Source organism: Centrocercus urophasianus, unplaced genomic scaffold (genome assembly GCF_019232065.1).
Source record: "Centrocercus urophasianus isolate 14NV4802_14NV808 unplaced genomic scaffold, USGS_Curo_1.0 seq_15, whole genome shotgun sequence".
Lineage (NCBI taxonomy): Eukaryota > Metazoa > Chordata > Aves > Galliformes > Phasianidae > Centrocercus > Centrocercus urophasianus.
Genome location: NW_024884697.1, coordinates 12,084,502 through 12,103,202, shown reverse-complemented (window position 1 = coordinate 12,103,202; position 18,701 = coordinate 12,084,502). Strand labels below are relative to the sequence as shown.

The following is an 18,701-nucleotide window of genomic DNA, read 5'->3' as shown; positions in this document are numbered from 1 at the left end:
ATAGCTGAGCACTGGCACAGCTGCCCTGAGGCTGTGGATCTTCTCCTTGGAGATGCTCAGAAGCTGCCTGGCGGTGACCCTGGGCACCCTGCTCTGGGTGTCCCTGCTGGGGCAGGGGTTGGGCCAGATGGATCCAGAGCTTGCTGCCGCCCTCAGCCACTCTGTGATCCGGTGATAAGCTGCCTGCTTTACCCATCCTGTCTGATGCTTGATATCTCTCTTTTACCCTTCCATCTCAGACTCCTGAACACCACTGAAAGCCTCAGTGACGGGCCTCCTGTCCAGCTTCTACTGGAGCTGAGAACAGTTGTAAAAGGCTGTGGATTTAGGAAGGACTTTAACACAGCAATATTGGACTTTTTTTCGACTCTCCCATCAATCTTCATTCCTCTCTCCTGTTACATCTCTGTACAAGTCACATTGCCCTATGGGCAGCTCAGCCCCTGAGCTCCTTACAGCTTTGCTACCGTGCCTGTTTCTCCAATCTTCACCTTGCTGAGTCTGAGCGTTCCTTGAGCAGGGATCTGCCAGCCAAATTATTCTGCTGCATAGAATATAAATCTTCAGGTATGATTGATTGACAGATTCTTCTTAGCTAGCTGTCATGAAAGGCATCCCCTGGTGTTTCAGGTGATAGAGAGGCCTCCTGCCAGTTTCTTCATGTTGAGCTGTACGATTAGTGCAGACCACCTCTGTCCACTGACCAAGCTTGAAGTGCTGTATTTTCTTGGTGCAGGATTTAATGGACTGAACAAAACACAAGTATGGAAATACTGAGAGAAGATGAGAGATGGGAAAGAAAATGGTGAAAATTAGCAACCATTGGAAAAAGGATGTAAGAATGAACTGAACCCAAAAAGCATAGTTGTAGAACAATGGTATTCAGTCTGATATATGGATTACTATGAGGAAATCCACGAAAGATATATTCTACAAGGTCATGTTTATATTGGATTTTAAAAGATCTGGAAAAATTTTAGGGATCAAGAATGTGGAAAAAATAGAAAGCTTTTAAGAATTCATTGATGAAATTACAGGGTAGATCATGGCAGGACAAGGGGAAATGGTTTTAAGTTAAGGGAGGGAAAATTTAGGTTGGATATCAGGGAGAAGTTCTTTACTAAGAGAGTTGTGAGGTGCTGGAACAGGCTGCCCAGAGAGGTCATGGATGCCCCGTCCCTGGAGGTGTTCAAGGCCAGGTTGGATGGGGCCCTGGGCAGCCTGGTCTAGTGTTAGGTATCTCCATATCTCCACATATAATGGTGGCCCTGCATGTAGAAGGGGTGTTGGAGCTTGATGATCATTGAGGTCCCTTCCAATCCAAGATATTCTATCCTATGATTCTATTATTTTATTCTACAGTAAACTGAGAGAGAGCCCATATATTTTGTCATCGAGTACACTGCAAAGCCTGCCATGTGCCAAGAGAGAAAAAAATGTCATCACTGACCACTTGTTCCCTGAGAAGATAAATAGGGAGTTAGTGTCTGTGCCCCCGGGGAGTGCAGGAACCTGGCCTCGGGAGTGCTGGGCACAGCCCTGGGAAATGCCTTTCAAACGTTAGGTGAAGTTCTGGTCCATATCTACCCAGATGTCTTTGTACATTCAACTTTATTGAAGTGTAGAAGTTCTCACACTTGATGGCTCCCCCGTGTAAGTTAATACGCAGATTTTCCTCCAGCTTCGTAGAGAGACACAGCCGTTTACGTGCGCACTGTTTTTCTTCTCCTCGACCTCTGCAAACGCAAACCCTCCCCGCTCTAGCAGCGCCTCCCGCGTCCTCCCCGGCTGCCGCTAGGGGGCAGCACGGCTCTGCTCAACGTGCCCGGCCGCCGCTCTCTGCGCCCCCGGGATCTTCGAGCTTGCTGAAGAATTAGTAATTACTTAACGCAAAATTAATTAAAAAATGTAAACGAGGGATCTCATCTTGTATTACAGCAAATGAAATGAAATAAAATCTGTGGTGGCACACATTAACCTGGAATGTCTCAGAATTCCGGACTGGTTTTGTTCCGTATGCTTCTGGTTCAGGCGAGTTCCGCAGTACGGAACGGAACAGCTCCTTTCCCGGCGGCGGGCGGAAGGCAGCTCGCCCAAAAACTCCCAGCGAGGAGCCGACACCCACCTCAGCTCCGTGCCTGAGAGCCAGAGTACTTCACATTCTTCTGGCAGTTGAGAATCACAACATATGCAGTAGAATCACAGACTGGTTTGCGTTGGAAGGAACCTTTATGATCCTGCAGTTCCAACCCCCTGCTGTAGGCAGGGACACCCCCCCTCTAGACCAGGTTGCTCACAGCCCCATCCAGCCTGGCCTTCAGTGCTTTCAGGAAGGAGGCAGACACAGCTTCACTGGGCAACCTGTTCCAGTGTTTCACCACCCTTACAGTGAATAATTTGCTCCTAATATCTAGTCTAAATTTGTACTCTTCCAGTTTAAAGCCATTTCCCTTTGTCCTCTCACTACCTGCCCTGATAAAAAAAAGTCCCTTTCCAGCTTTCCTGTAGGCCCCTTAAGGCACTGGAAGGCCGCTATAAGGTTCCCCCAGAGCCTTCTCTCAGCCTGTCCTTGCAGGGGAGGTGCTCCAGCCCTCTGATCATCTTTGTGGCCCTCCTCTGGACCTGCTTTAACAGCTCCATATCCTCATGTTAAGGGCTGCAGAACCGGACACAGTACTCCAGATGGGGTCTCACAAGAGCAGAAGAGCAGAGGGGCTGAATCACCTCCCTTGACCTGCTGGTCACCCTTCTCTTGATGTAACCCAGGATGTGGTTGGCCTTCTGGGCTGCAAGTGTGCATTGTTGAGTTTTTCATCAACCGACACTCCCAAATCCTTCTCCTCAAGGCTGCTTTCAAGCCATTCTCCACCCAACCTGTATCTGTGTTTGGGATTGCCCTGACCCAGGTGCAGGAGCTTGCTCTTGGTATTGCTGAACTTCATGAGGTTGGCGTGGGCTCACCTCCCAAGCCTGTCCAGGTCCCTGTGGATGGCATCCCTTCCCTCTAGCACGTCAGTAGGCACTTAATGGAGCATAATGTCAGGTAAAAGAGAACCGAAGTACTAATCATGTACCCAAAGGCTGACATTAGTTCTGGGCTTCACCTGGTGCCTGTGAGAAGGCTGTGCTTGGGCGCTGTCAGCGTAACGAGCGGCTCATTCCTGTTTGTGACACCCTGAAGCCAGAGCACAGCTTGGTGCTAAGAGCCTGTGGAAGAGTCCCAGCGGGCAATGTCACCATTATTCTAGATTGTTGTCTGCTGTAAAAAAGTGGAAATATTTTTAAACATCTGTAGATGATTCAAGGGTAAAGAGTCTTCCATTTAGCATTTAGGATTTATTTCAGTTTATTTCAGTTTTCTCCTTAATAAATACCAAGACAACAGACCAATTAGAAGCTAATTATTATTAATGCATAAACCATATTCACTATAAGTAATTCTCACAGCTGTATGAGAAGACGTATAAGGAGCGACTGAGCTCCCTGTGTTTGCTCAGCCCAGAGCAGAGGAGCCGAGGCGAGGCCTGATGGCGGCTGCAGCTCCTCACAGGGAGCGGAGGGGCAGCGCTGAGCTCTGCTGTGTGTGACAGCGACAGGGCCCGAGGGAACGGCATGGAGCTGCGTCAGGGGAGGGGCGGGAAAAGGGGCTCGGGAAAGGCGCTGCACCAGGGGGCGGTGGGCGCGGAACGGGCTGCCCAGGGCTGTGGGCACGGCGCGGAGCTGCTGGAGTTCAAGGAGCGTTTGGACACTGCTCTCAGACATAGGGGTTGAATTTTGGGACGCCTTTGTGGAGCCAGGAGGTGGACTCAGTGATCCCTGTGGGTCCCTTCCAACTTTGAGTACTCTGTGATTCCATGGTATTAGGCTAATACAAAGCTAACTCGCACTTGACAGAATCGAGGGTAGCAATCCATGCTGTGACATTAATTTAAAGCTGGTTCATGGAGTTAAAGGCAGGCAGAGCTCCCGGATTTTTAGGGCATCTTCTGGACTGCTCTCCTGGTGACCGTGCTGAGGTTCACACCTGGAGGTGGTCCCGCACCCCTGGGCTCAGTAATTGGAGTGCAGCAGCTATGGGAACTGTGGCAGAAGGAGAGGATTTTTTGGTGTCTTGTAGGCAATTAGGGGCCACAGCTCCTCCTGGGAGATAATGAGCACAGTGTGCTGCTTATGCATGATTCCCTGGAAATCTCTGTCTCCTGCACAGACATTACTTCCCTTACCGCATTGTCAAGTAGGAAAGGTCTGTAACTGCATACAGAGGTGTTATAGCACTCTGAAAGAAGCAGGGAGTGTATCAGTTCACTTTATAAAATGCATCAGGCATTTCAGAATGCAGTACGGGGTAACACTAAGAAAAATCTACCAGAGACACCTGGGGATTAGGAAGTGGCACTATGGTATCTGGTTGCTGCAAAGATACAGGGCTGTGGCTTTGTGTACTTGTGCAGCATTGGGTGAGCAATGCTCAAAGTGAAAGGAAGACTGAGTTTTGAGGCAGCATGCTCCACTTCCTGCAGAATTTTTGTTCTTTTGTGAAAGTCTCTTGTCAAATTACTGATACAACCCAGTGAGGATCTCATGTCAGTGTGGTGTAGCTGCAGGCATGGCTCAGTGTCCGATGTCTGAAGGTGTTGCTGCTGCTGCTCCAGCAACAGGCAAAGCCAATCCATCCTGCACAGAGCTCCCTAGGAAGGAGAAATGGGTAAAGCCATTGACTTTAGTGCATGAGGAAAAAACCTTGTTCCTTTACGAGAACCATCATTTATCTGGTTTTCAATGTATAAACTACTCAGATCCTTCCTTCCTTCCTTCCTTCCTTCCTTCCTTCCTTCCTTCCTTCCTTCTGCCTGCCTGCCTGCCTGCCTGCCTGCCTTCTCTCATTCTCTTTTTCTCTCATTCAATTTTGGCTAGTTAACTGTCTAGTTCTTAATTCCTTTCAATTCATCAGAGAATCAGCTGAAAGTACTAAAGCTCTTAAATGCTCTACTACCTACAATAGAGGAGGGTGGATGATGTGAGACTACTGATCTCATCAAATACAGCAGAGTATCAAGGACTGGGAATAATTAAATCCCAATCACAACCATTTCTAGATCAGTCCCAAACACAGACACTACTGCGTCAGCACCATGGAGATACTCAACAACTCCTTGACAAGTACCCCCCTCTCATTGGTGCAAGTCCTGGGATGATGGCCATCCACGACAGCCCTTGATGGCTTCAGGAATCCTGCCTTCAATGTATTTCATGTTTTGAAATTGGGGAGAATCGATTTCCAATCTTTACTCCGGTCACTTTCTGGAGTTTCCAATGTATTTAGGAATAATCACAATGCATTGCCAATTAGAATGTGGACTTCAACATCCTACTCTGTTAACTGCTACAGTTATTTCGCTATAGCTAACTCCTAAATAATTTGCAATCCTCTGTCCCTTTCTGTAAAATTTGATACCAACAAAGTAACTGGAATACAGACAGGCGCCAAAGGATGCAATCCATTTACCAACAGGGTGCTCTGCCCATAAATCGGATGCATGCACAAAGATCTCTGTGCTCATTAAGGGAATGGGGTTTGTTCAAACATAGGAATCCATGTAGGTGCAGGTATGTGGGAGGTGGCCAGGCTTGTGTTCAGGAGGAGGACAGTAATCCCAACAACAGCAGCCGTTACCACAGGTGAGCTGGAGAAAAGCACTATTACACTTTATTTTAGTATGCTACAAAATTCCTTGTTGAATTTTATTAGGTACTTTAATACCAAGCATACTTTAAAGTAACAAAAATTATTGTTGTTATTATTTTTACAGAAAATCGGTTATTCCAACAGTTTTCTTTACAGTTTTTGTTGACTTAAAAAAAAAATTACAGTTGACAAGTTACAATGGAGAGTAATGGGAAAGCAGTTACATTTAAAAAGGTAAAACATACTATTCATACTGAACCAACATTTAGTGATGCATGTCCTTGTAAGTCTCCTGTTTGTGTTCAAATGGTACAGTTTGGTGGAGCTGTCCTTGTTGGGCTGCAGGGACTTGTGATTACACTTTTTGCAACTTCCTGTGGGTTTAGAAAGCACTTTTTCTTCACACAGTCACCATGATGCAAAACTTAGTGCTATATAACCAAAGAATATATGACAGAGAAACCCTGTTTCAGTGATTTCTGTCACAGCAAAAGTTCTGCGACTGCAATAATTGGGATAGAGGTAAACATAAGGAACGAAAGAAGATGGTGATACAACAGCACATCCAGATAGCAGAGCTTCCACAGCCTTTTAAGATGTGTGTGTCTGTGGGCCAACAGGAGCAGTGACTGAAGGCAGGCTTTGCTAAGACACCACTGAATGGGAGCTCCTGAATGCACCCAGCCTTTGGGGGGTGTGTGTCCCACCTGCCACTGGTTGGACTGACCACAAATTTGAAAACCTTTTGGAACTGGGACCTCAGTGATTTCATACAGGCTCATGTACCAATTATCTGTTTGTTTGTTTGTTTTTTCTTTTTGCACTTCAGCACAGCAGCAGGTGCTTGGATTACATTTATGGGGTTGGTTGAGTTGGGTGCCATTTTTGACCAGCTCTAACACCAGTCCTGTAGAGGTCAGGGAGTCTCCTACACACAGTTACAAGAGCAGATTTAGATTAAAACATCATTTATTTATATCTATTTTTAAATGCTCCCTAGATTCACATGTAAATTTATTTGCAGACATCCATCTACATCAGTGTTTGGTTTCTAAAATCAGCAGTGCCACACTGCTACCTTGGTGATTAGATAATTCCTTGAGTTTATTTGCTTGAAGATGATTTTTCAATCAAAGATGAAACTAGTTTTCTGAGATCTATGCACTAAATTCTTGAATACTTTGTGTTGTGCAGCTAATCATTAAAAATCAGCTTTAACTCATGCTTTGCCATGTCTTCAATGTATCACATCGTCTAGGACTGACAATAACAAGCAGTGATGCTTTTAGCCATTTCCTCTGATACTCATGAGAGGACAGGAGGAGGATGGGGCTGCTGCCATGCCATGAGGAGCTGCGTGTGGCACTGGGTGTGATGAGCACAGGCTGCTCTCTGCCTGGTGCTCAGACCCAGGTCTTTCTCAGTACCCTGTGTCTCCATCTGTTTCCTGCTCTGGAAGGAGGGTGCCCGCTGGGCGGCTCCTGCAGACGGGAGCCCTGGGCTCTGCACACCCCTGTGCCCCACTGTCCACAGTGGGCATTTGTTTGCTGTCTCTTCACTGATGCGTGGAGTTAAGGCCATAAAGGACATTTAATCACCGAGCCTGATTGGCAGTAGTGGGGCCAGAGATCTTCCCCTGTAGTTGTGTGGCAGAACAGGGAAAAGAACAGAAATGCCCTTACAGGTACCTTGTACATTTAAAGGGTAAATCGCTTTTTCCTATGAAAAAAGAAATCAAATGCTTATATTTTGTCACTTTAAATGCAAAGAATTCTATGTTGCTTGGGAAATTATAGCATGATGATATTCAGTCAGACATATCTTATACTATGTATGCTTCATAGAACTAGATTATAGGTCAGAAATAATTTCTCAGTTTTAAATTTGTTACAGACATAGATTAATTGGAGCACATATGCCATAAAAATTGAGAAGCATTACAGTTTTAGTCAACTTATTATACACTGAAGTAAATGAAGTGCAGAAATGTAGCATTAAAAGTTTTGCTATTCCACTAGATGATGGAGACATTCAGAGTCTATTTATAAATGCTTATTTAAGAGATGTCCTATCAGCTTCTTGGCTACTGGGATAGGAATAGTCTGGAGTTAACTGCCTCTCTACTGTGAAAGGTTTTAAAGCTTTTTGCTTTCTGTCTGAATAAAAAAAATGACATTTACAAACCTCCTGATGCATATATTTTACATATGTTTGTCTAGCAACAACTACACCCCTTTTAATTTATTCCCCAAATGTGACTTTTCATGCATGTCTTCCGAATGCTGTATTCAGCAACAGTTTCTAATGAGCTGGTGTGTAATCCATGATTGCATTTCTCTTCTAGAAATCCCTTCCACGTCTGGCTGGTCTATGTTAGAAGGTAGCGTTTACCAATCAGGCGGTTTTGCTCTCGTCAGCGTTCTTCTCTCTTGGAGGCCCTTTCCCAAGCTTCTTCCCGTTTTAATGTTGATGTACAAAAGCTGTTGTTCATTTTGTTTTGTGCTCATTCTAGTGAGGATTGGCTTAGAAGGACTGTGCAAAACAGAGAGAAGAGAAAAGTTGGTTTACTGCCAGCCGACATAAAGGCGTTCACACTGCATGCGCTTGGCTCAAGCCAAACATCTGAGCACTATTTGCACACACTTCATTATTGGTATTTCCACTTAGCATGAAAAATGGCAAGTTCAATCTTCAAATATAGAGATGATTTGTAGTCTGGAAGCCTTAAAAATCAGTTTTCATCAGCAAATCAACACAAGAGGTCAAAATAGTGACATTGTTTCATTTAAATTTTGAACGATATGAAAATAAAGACACAATGTGTACGAGACCAGAATCAAATTTGCTGGAGGAGTGCAGCGAACCATGTTATAATCCTGACATCTCTATTCTGTATCAATAAATCTTTCATTCCTCTGAGCACATAATCCGCATTTGTAACCATGATAGAACAATATATGGTGATGCTGTAGGGGATGGTTGTGCTGTGGCTGACCCTGCTAAGCCCTCAGGTGCTGCTGTGCAGGTGCCAGTAAATGCCAAAATGCAACTGCACTGGCGTTTGGCTTTGACCAAAGAGTACAGGTGTAGCTGGCTGGTGCCCAGCCCAAGGGAGAGGAGCAGTACCTTCATCATGCCATTGGACTCATCCTAACACAGTGCCCACTATGGGAGGCTGCTGGGATTTAGAACTTAGGGGAAAACATGGTTCTTTTTCTAAAAACGAAAGAATGAATTTAACCATGGAATGACAGTCAACAAAGTGTTTCAGAACTAGAAGTTCTTCAACATGTTGGAGCAGGAAAACGGATCATTGATTCCCACTGAAGTTAATTCCCTGTGGCCCTGCACACTTGCTTCCTGCATCAACTTCCCATTGATTCTTGAACTGATGTCTTTCAAGCAAAGCTGGTCCTGGCAGGAAAGTTCTGATTCCTTGTAGCCCACCATGTTCAGCATTTATTTATAATCCAGATGTATTTCACACACACACACACACACACACAAAAACAACAACAACAAAAAACCCCAATCTTTTTAATTGATATTGCTGATGCTAGAAACTAGGAAATAAACCATCCAAGAATCATAAGTATTGTTTCTTTTCTTATACAATCCACAGTCGGTGAAACAGAAAGGTGAGGAAAGCCGAAGTTGCATGGTGAGGAGCACATGTCCTTAGATTCCAACGAACAAGGTAAAACTAATAGAACTGAAGGAACCACTTATTTCACTTGCTTTTTAATCATAACATAGTGTGCCTATGTTATGCAAATCCTTAGCAGTGTTCTTTGGATTTCCAGCAATACTCAGTGTTTGGATGGTAGTAGCGTCTGGGTTGCCAAGCCCTTTATTTATTCTTTTGACAAATTTTGCATACAGGTGTTACACACACAGAAATGTCATTTAGTAACTACCAGAGGTGCCTAGCTGATAAAGTGGAAATAAGTCATTCACATCCAACATCTCTCAGTCTGACTTGTATTACCCCATGGCCTCTTGATTGACTCCTTGCTGCTGCCTAGAAATCAGGTAATGAAAGCCATCTATGTGAAAGCCCCATTGCCCAAACCATCCAGGCACTGTGCTATTAAATTCTCTGTCTAAGGCTGTGAGGGGCTGCCTGTTGGGCTGACATCCTGGCAGGGCGTTGTTACTCGTATTTGAGATGCTCTCTTAGGGAAGGCACTCCTGCTGATGGCAGATCTGGGTTACATTCACCCTGCGAGGGATTTACAGCATTTTAGTGTTCAGGTGAACATTCAGGGAGAGGACACTGCTATTTCTTTGTTTTGAAGATAAAAACGGACATTAAGATTTTGTGGTTGCTCCCTCCCAAGGTGCAGAACACTGGATTTCATGGAGTCAGTTACATGCCATTACCTTAAAGCCTGTTGGATAGTAAGTATATGGAGGAAGGCACCTTCCAGGTCAGAATACAATTTCTCTACAGCAGGCTTAACACTTCACCCCATTAATCATCATCAGCTACATTTAAACAATCTCCTTGCTGTTTATTTGACTGGTACTCTAGAAAATAGCAACTTTCTGAGCATTCATCTTTTATTGCTGTCTCCAAATACAATCAATTACTGTGATCTCCTGAGCTAATGAGCAGCTGAATGGACCAGAGGTTTCTCCCAGCACCTCCACAGTGTTCCTCCAACCCACAGAGAAACATTTTCTATCTCTGGGAGGCTGGCATGGTGTTTGGTGTCTGGTAGCAGATGGAGGAATCTTCTTTCTTTGAAAATAATCCCTTCAATGTACATGATAAAAGTTATTTGGGTGGTCTGAGAGAACGATTTTATTTTTCTAGTGTCGAAGAGGAAGACACAGATGTGTGTCCTCCTTGGCTTACCTGTTGTGGATGCCTTGTCCTGCACAGTGCATGGAGCACCCTTTGCCCTGGCCTCATTGCATGTTCTTATGCATTACCCTGAGAGCCACCCTGGGGCAAATACCATGCTGTGTAAACAGTCAGGCATCAACTCAGGTTCCTCTCCAAAGTCATAAGTGTCCTGGTGTCAAAGCCAAAATCCTAATATGGGCTTTTTGGAGATGCATCCCATAGACAATGCTGTCTAAATTTCCCAGAGAGTTGTGGGAAATGGTTTAGAAGTATTCAAGAATTTTCTAAATGCTCTGAATGAAAGAATGCCCAGTCTGTTTTGCCCACAGGAGACTCACTCAGTTCACGGCTGCACAAGGGCTTTTCTAGCATCCAAGAAGAGAGTTCCAGGGCCACAGGGAGATAATGGTGGAAATGAACCACTAAACCAAAAGAATGACATCTTATAAGAGACCTTTTTCCAGGAAGAAGTAGAAAAATGGATAAAGAGAATCCAGTCAGAATACTTTCGCTGACCTCTTGGTATCTGTGTACTACTTACAGCCATAAACAACTCATACGCTGTCAGTCACAAGGAGGAACCCTGTGCATTGCAGGCACACTGCAGACCTAAAGCTGCACTCCATGCTCCCAGTGCCTGCCTTGTAATTTCAAAATCCAATCTATTCTTACACTGTATTTTATTTTATCTTTTTCTGCTGCTATATGTAGAGAATGACACAAAGCAGGAGAAAAGTGCTGTGGGTGCAGAGAGGTTGTTTGGTTGCAGGCAGCGTGCTCTGTTTGCTGTGGGGGGAGGTGGAGGAGAAGAATGAGATACATTATTATTTTCTGGCTTTCTTTTAATTTTGAATATGTTTTCTGTGTTTTGAAGCTGTTATGGTAAGAAAAAAAAAGTTTCAAGAAAAAATGTGATTTTTAAGAGAAATTCATTTGGAAAAAAAAAGAAAAAAAAAAAAAGAATGGAACAAAGAAGTCTGATAATCTTGTGCCAAAGTGTGAAAGGAGAGATATATTGGGAAGTTAGGTCTGGAGCCCAGGGTTCAGCAGTTTCCCTGTTTGAATTCTTGATTTCTTCAAGTTCATTTTCTTTTCCAGATGGAAGAGTTGAGGAAGGTGAGGAGCAAGTTTGGGTGGAGAAAGAAGATGGAAGATAGGAGGTGGGATGTGGGCTTGGAACAATATCTCACATAACACCAGCTCTCAGAATGAGGCATTTGGGCAGGCATGGGAAACTGATTCCATCCTCTGATGGTTCCTAGCACTGGTGAGCACCTGTGGGGTCCTACAGTGCTGCAGACCATGAGAGGAGACTGGAGTCCTATATCTGAGATGGACAGAGTGAGATGTGGGAATCCTGGACGATGGGATTTATAATTGTCCTGTGTGGTAACTAACAGCATGCATGGAAACGTGAAGAGAGAAACTACTGCCCATGCAGTGATGATCTTTATCCTGAAATATCAAATTATTAGGCAATTGCAGATTAGTTGTTTGTAGGAGGTTGTCAGAGAACTCATGTCAGCACAGCTTGAGGGCTGGTATTTTTAGTCCTGTTGGGGCGTGAGGCTGACTCTCAGGGCTGCTTTCACAGAGCAAGAATGGCTTTGCCGGAGGTGAGCTTGAGGCTTCACCTCCACAACAGTTGGACTAGACTATTTTAGTGGTCTTTTCCAACTGTAACGATTCTACAATTCTACAATCCTAGGAGGGCTGAATTCAAAGGATGAGAAGCACAGCTTAGGGGCTGGTGGGCCTGCAGGTGTGCGGGGAGGGGGCTGGGTAGGTGAGGCATGAGTCAGCCTCACTGTAGAGAAATCTGTTCTTATAGTTGTATGGAGCTTATGTTCCAATTTGTGCCATTGCCCCTTGTTCTGTTGCTGGGCACCACCGAAAAGAGCATGGTCCCATTTTCTTGACACACGCTTTTTACATATTCATAAGTGTTGATAAGATCTTCTTAATCTTCTCCAGGCTGAACAGTCCCAGGTCTCTCAGCCTTTCCTCATACATGAGATACTCTAGGCCCTCAGTCATCTTCATGACCCTCCAATGGATTCCTTCCAGCAGTTCCTTGTCTTTCTTGAACTGGGGAGCCCAGGACTGGATACAGCACTCCAGCTGTGGCCTCACCAGGACAGAGTAGATGGGGAGAATCACCTTCCTCAACCTGCTGGCCACACACTCTTTCAAATGCATCCCAGGAAACCATTGGCCTTGTTGGCTACAAGGGCACACTGCAGGCTCATGACCAACCTGCTCTCCATCAGAACCCCCAAGTCCTTCTCCAGAGAGCTCCTCTGCAGCAGATCAGTCCCTAACCTGTTATGATGCATGCAGTTGCCCTTCTCTGCATCCCATGGTGCAGGACTGTACACTTGCCCCTGCTGAACCTCGTCAGGTTCCTCTCTGCCCAACTCTCATGTCTGAGCAGGTGGAGTTTGACTGCACTTTTTCAGTGCCAGTGTTAGTTTAAAGAAGGCACCTCATCAGAGCCTGACAGATTTTTTTTTTTCTTTTAACAGGATTCTCTTTCAAATGAACCTAGATAAAACCAGATGGCAATGACAGGCTCTGAAGTCCCAAGTAGGGGCTGATTTCAAGCTTCTTCCGCCAACCTGCCTAATCCCCGGCTCAGGTGGCCTTCTGGTTTGAAAAGTGGCTCCAAAAGTACAACATATGCATGTGCATTGGTGAGAAAGGCAGGAGGAGAGTGACAGGCAGAGGGAAGAGAGACCTATCCAAGAATAGAGGAACATCATAGCTGCCATCCCTGTCAGCTGTCAGTACCAGTCTGTGCTGATGGAAACATCCTTGGGTGACAGCTCTTCTGCCTTGCTACCAGCAGCTCCTGAGTTCCTCAGTGGGGCAGCTGGGGGCCAGCACTGCCACTGCTCTGCTGCGTAGCACTGAACAAGGCAGGAGGCTGTGTGCCAACGTGAGTGCTGGAATGCTGGGATGTAGGGACCAGCTCCAGCCAAACAGTGGAAAGTGCTTTCTTCCATTTCAATATTTGCTCTGTGCCTAGTGAGAAAAGGAAGGTTTTTATCATAATGAACAAACACAGCAAAAAAGCCTCCTATTCTTTCTCCCAGAGAGCTTTCTTTCACTTCAGAACAGAAATTCAAGAGGCATCAGAGAGATTCTCCTTCCTCTGATGGATCCTTTCCAGAAGGCTCATCAATTTGTGTTTTGTACTTGCTGATGTTGCTGGGGGTTTGGGATGGCAGCCACGTCTCAGGACAGGTTTGCTGGCATGGGGGATCTGGTCTGTTGTTGGAAGGATGGAGAGGCTGAAATGCCTTCATCAATACCGCCTTTCACTTGAAGCAGCTTCCTGCTCCACAGAGTTGTAGGCTCAAGTCAAGCAGAATCAGTGACTTGTTGTTCATCTATTTTTATTTCCTCTTGTGGTTTGCTGCAGTCTTTCTTTACCCAGATGGTCAAATAAATTGCTGTCACTGAACAGGAGTCCCTGAGCAGTGATTCCTAAACTCTTCCTGTTCTTTAGCTGTTGAATGAGAAAACATTGCACTTTCTTTGTATTCCACACATTCGCTGGCATTGCTTTTTAATTTCTTTCTTGGAACCCAGAGGATCTGTAGGTATTTTTGTTTGTTTCATGAGTTTCCAAGCTGCGTGATCAGACTGCTCAGAAAGCTCCGCATCAGCTTTACTTAAAAGCTGTTGGGAACTTTGATCTGTACTTGTTTACTGAGAACCAAGCTGAGGGCCAGGCCGTGTCGGACTAATACCCAGCCCTGAGCAGAGAGGCCTGAAAACATTTGGATTCTCACTGAATATTTTTATGTTTTCCTCGTTTTGGTTATAATAGATTTGTATTGAGCATTACTAGTTCTGTATATTCCAGGAGTTTACTGGTGCTGTGCTGGACAGCATTAGAAGCTGAAGTCAGCGTACCTTCAGCCTGGGAAAACAAATCTTACTGATGTTGATACAAAGCTCTACTTTTTCAGAAAGGAAATCAGAAAGGAGCCCAGAACCATCCTGTGGGGCTGGGGCCAAGCTTGGGGAGAGCTGCTCGTCAGGACCAGCACCATGCCCAGGCTGTGTGATGTTCTAAGCTTTGGTGAGGCCACAGCTTAAGTGCTATGTTCAGTTTTGGGCCCCTCACTACAAGAAGGAAATTGAAGCCCTGGAGCATGTCCAGAGAAGGGCAACAGAGCTGGAAACAGTTTGGAGCACAGGTCTTATGGGGAGCAGCTGAGGGAACTTGGATGGTTCAGTCTGGAAGAGAAGAGGAGGCTCAGGGCAGACGTTATTGCTCTCTACAACTGCCTGAAAGGAGATTGTGGCGAGGCAAGGGACAGCCTCTGCTCCCATGTAACAGTGACAGGATGAGAGGGAATGGCCTTGAATTGCACCACGGGAGATTTAGTTTGTATATCAGGAAAAACTTCTGCTCAGAAGCAGTGGTGAGGCTGCTCAGGGAGGTGATGGAGCCATCGTTCTTAGAGGTGCTCAAGAACCATGTGGATGTGGCACTGAGGGATATGGTTTAGTAGTATGGCGGTGATGGATTGACAGCTTGGACTGATGACTTTAGTGATATTTTCAACCTTAATGATTCTATGATTCTATAGATTGTACATGTTGTGTGTGTGGTGGGGTGGAGGGGTTCTGCCCTGATGGAAATCTGGGACATGGAACAGGGCCATGGAGGTGCCAGCCAGCACCTCTGAGTGAGGAAATCACCACAGCGTGGTTGATTTTACTGTGGCAGAGGAAACAGAGCTTGGCTTTGTTTCAAGAGATTGGATTTCCCCAAATATTTTCCCAGTTCATATAATGAGTTTTTCCCCCATTAGAAAGAAGCAGAGCTGTGACAATTTGCTGGCCATTCTGGTATGTTAAAAGGAAATTTTCTATGCATCAAATTTTCTGGAATAATTTGCTGACTTTCAAATGTTATACTTCATTAAGACAACTACAAGAAGTTCAGTGTAAGCATCTTGGAAACCGTAGCAAATAATATCAGTGCTGGCAAATCTTTAATGCTGCAGAATAATAAAAGCTTTTAAACTGTCTTTTCTTTGTGTGAAATGAATTTTCCTCCTCCTTGGCCAGCACGATCTGGGAGCACTGCACAGACCTGACCTGAGGGGACTGGTGCTGCAGCCTTCCCTACCTTGGTGTCTGCGGCACCAGGAGACATCCCCACCCTAAAACTTGTGCTCTTGATTACATCTCTTGATCTTTGGCATCTACTGGGACAAATGTTTCAGCAAAATGGAATTTTCAGCAAGGATGAGTGTTTCAGTGAGTGCTTATTCATTTTGAAGCATTGAGTGCAGCAGCTTTTTCCTGGTGCCTCTGACTGCAATCAAGATTTGTATGAAACAAATATGCAAGGCTCATTACAGGGCTGTGTTCCCATGAGGTGCCACCACTCCTCACAGCCGTCTCCAGAGCTGATGCAGTGCATGGTGTTTCCCAGGATGGCTCCTGCCTATCGATGTGGAGAAAACACTGCACCAGGGCTGCAGGAACCTGGGGTCTGCATCCCAGCCCCACTAATGAGCTGCTAGTTCCTCTGCCTGCCCTGGTAAGAAGTAGTTGCCAAACTGTGCGTTTGTGGGAAACAGGAAGTTAGTTATCTGGAGAAGCGTTAGTCCTAGGCTCAAAACCACAGCTTAATGGTTAGTTAAAGGCTTATTTGAGAATAAGAATGTTAATTAACTATCTATATTATTATTTGGAAAAAGAGGGAACGTTTGGGGCCATGCGTAACACTCATGTAACCCAAAGCTATGTGGTTACAAGTAGAACTCCTCCTTACGTGAAATTGCCCTAAAATATTTCCATGAGACTCAATGAAATTCAACTAGGTTTGGGGATGGCAAAGCGAGGATCTGAAGAGAAGGAGAGGCTTCTGGTGACCACCATCAGGCACAGAGAACTGCCTGGCAGGCAGCAAGGAGCACCTGAGACCTCCTATGTCCTGAGGGATCTCCCAGCAGCATTATTACGTTCATCTTTCCTTTCAAGCTGTCCTGCAGGATTGCTGCAAAAACTGATTTGTGAAGGTTTTGGACAATATATCAGGATATGTATCAGGATATATTATTATTATTATTATTTTATATTATTCTCTTAAACATTTTTTTTAGTTGCCATAGAAGTTCTAAGTGCAGTCTTGCGTAAGAAAAGAAGATTCCCTCTCTAAAGAGCTTTCAGCTCAGACAACAGTGCTCAGCAGTGCAGAGACAGAGACAGAGACAGAAATCCTGCACAGAAAAGGAAGGGAGGGCTGTGTTGGGAAACTGCTGAAGAGTGTGCAGGAGAGCTGTCAGATTTGCTGCAGCCCTGAATGGCGTCTCCAAGCCTCTCTGTAAGAAGGTATGAATACAGAAGCTTAACTGTTTGAACTTCACAGCAGGGAGGAGTCATAAAACCACCAGCCTGACTGGAAAGACTGATGAGGAGAGGAAATAACTCACTCACCACCTCAAAACAACATCCAGTTTCATTGGGTTCCTCAGAACTCATTGATCAGTCACCCTTTCCCCAGTGATAGTTCAGCACTGCCCATTAGGTAAAGGTGACACTCGTGTAGATTTACTCAGAAATGAAAGTTATTGGTGAAGAAAGGGAGGATTTGGGGGAAAGACAAAATGAGTCTGGTCTGTGCTGTTATACCCCCAGCAGAACTCTCTGAGGAGCAGTGAAATTGTGCCCTTCACAGCACTGTGAGCCCTCGGTGCGGGTGCTAATGCAGTACCCTGCTGTGCAGCTCTAGCAAAGATCTCCTAAGGGCTTTCTACCCCAAATAAGTGACTTTTGTCCATCGTTCCCTCTCATTTTCCTCCATTAGGGTATGGCACTGTGGTGAATGCAGGGCCAGGCCTGTCCTCTTCCACAGCCAAGGCTCAGTCGTGCCAATTATAGCACGGGTGCCTCCTGCATTTGCTGTCTGCTTCCCTGTGAGACACCTCATTGGAGCTTAAATCCTAATGATGGATTTCTGCTCTGGAGTGATGGCTTGTGATGCGAGGCTGGGTTAATACATGTCAGCTGTCATCGTCCTTGTCAGTCGCTGCTGTCAGTGAGCAGCGGATAAGTAAATCTGTGATGATGAATATCCCAGAGAGAGCAGGGTTTAAATATTTCATTGCTTCAGACACTGAAACTTCTCATTCGGAGTCTTTTTCTTATGTCCTCTGAGATCATTCTGGCCCTGGAGGAGAGCAAAGGCTGTGTGGGTCTCCTAAGAACTCAGCAATTGTGGGGCAGGGAGTGGCAAAGGCAAAATTCCCAGCATTTGGAGTGGGCTGAGCTACTACTTCAGTCCCAGTAAATGCAAAAACAAGCAAAAATTGAAGGAAAAAGGCAATACTTTTTTTTTTTTCATCATCTTCCTTGCTTCCCCTCTGCTGCCGAGCAGGGTCAGGACTCCAAGCAGCCAGCTTAGGTCAAACACCTCTGGTAGTGTGTTGGATCTCTCTGTGTGAGCAACAACACTATGGAAGGCTTCAGCCATGGTTACAGTTTAGTAAGCATGGCTGTTCCCTAAGTTGTGGATCTCCAGTCCCTGGAGATGGGCTTGATGTTTGTCTCTATGGCTTCTGCAGCACCCGGTGTTTCTTTGAGAATCACTGAATCACAGAATATCCCAACTGGAAGGAACCCATAAGGATCGTCGAGTCCAACTCCTGTCTTCAGTATTTTAGATACAGCTCTTTCTCAAGCCTCATTCATTGAAAAGAAGTGCTCTGAGGCATAATGGTTGGAGTGGTGATGGGATGTACACTGAAGTATAGAGATATCCTTGGAAATCCATCCTACAGATGTCTTCGAACAATATGGCCAACAGCCCAGTGGCATAACCCTATCAGAAATACCCTAAAGCGTCTAAAGTATGACATCCTGCTATAAATTCAATTTGTGACTTCTTAATTAAAGATAAGATCTTCAAAAAGCAGAGTTAACAATCATCTCCTACTTGAGTTAATGCAAATTCAAATAGTAGGAAAAATCCAGACCTTTTGGCAATATACACGGAAACAATTTGCTATGATCATTCATGCTTTGTTGCTTTGAAGTATTCTCATTCCCCTTCTCAGCGAACAGACAGTTAAAAACACGCAGGTTTCTACCAGACACTTACGTGTGAATGCTGCATGTTTTTCCTTTTACACCTCT

At 45.1% G+C, this 18,701-nt stretch overlaps 1 protein-coding gene across 2 annotated transcripts in view; it reads right to left on the bottom strand.

The window, feature by feature from the left end:
• Positions 1 to 5,814: 5,814 nt before the first annotated feature.
• Positions 5,815 to 18,701, bottom strand: part of LHFPL3 (LHFPL tetraspan subfamily member 3) — a 236,452-nt gene continuing 223,565 nt past the window's right edge. For both annotated transcript variants that reach the window (XM_042816365.1, XM_042816364.1), the window contains one exon: positions 5,815 to 8,218. Coding sequence is in view for 1 of the 2 variants with exons in the window: in XM_042816364.1 (XP_042672298.1) it covers positions 8,190 to 8,218 (29 nt within the window). In the remaining variant the exon portion in view is untranslated. The remainder of the gene's footprint in view (positions 8,219 to 18,701) is intronic.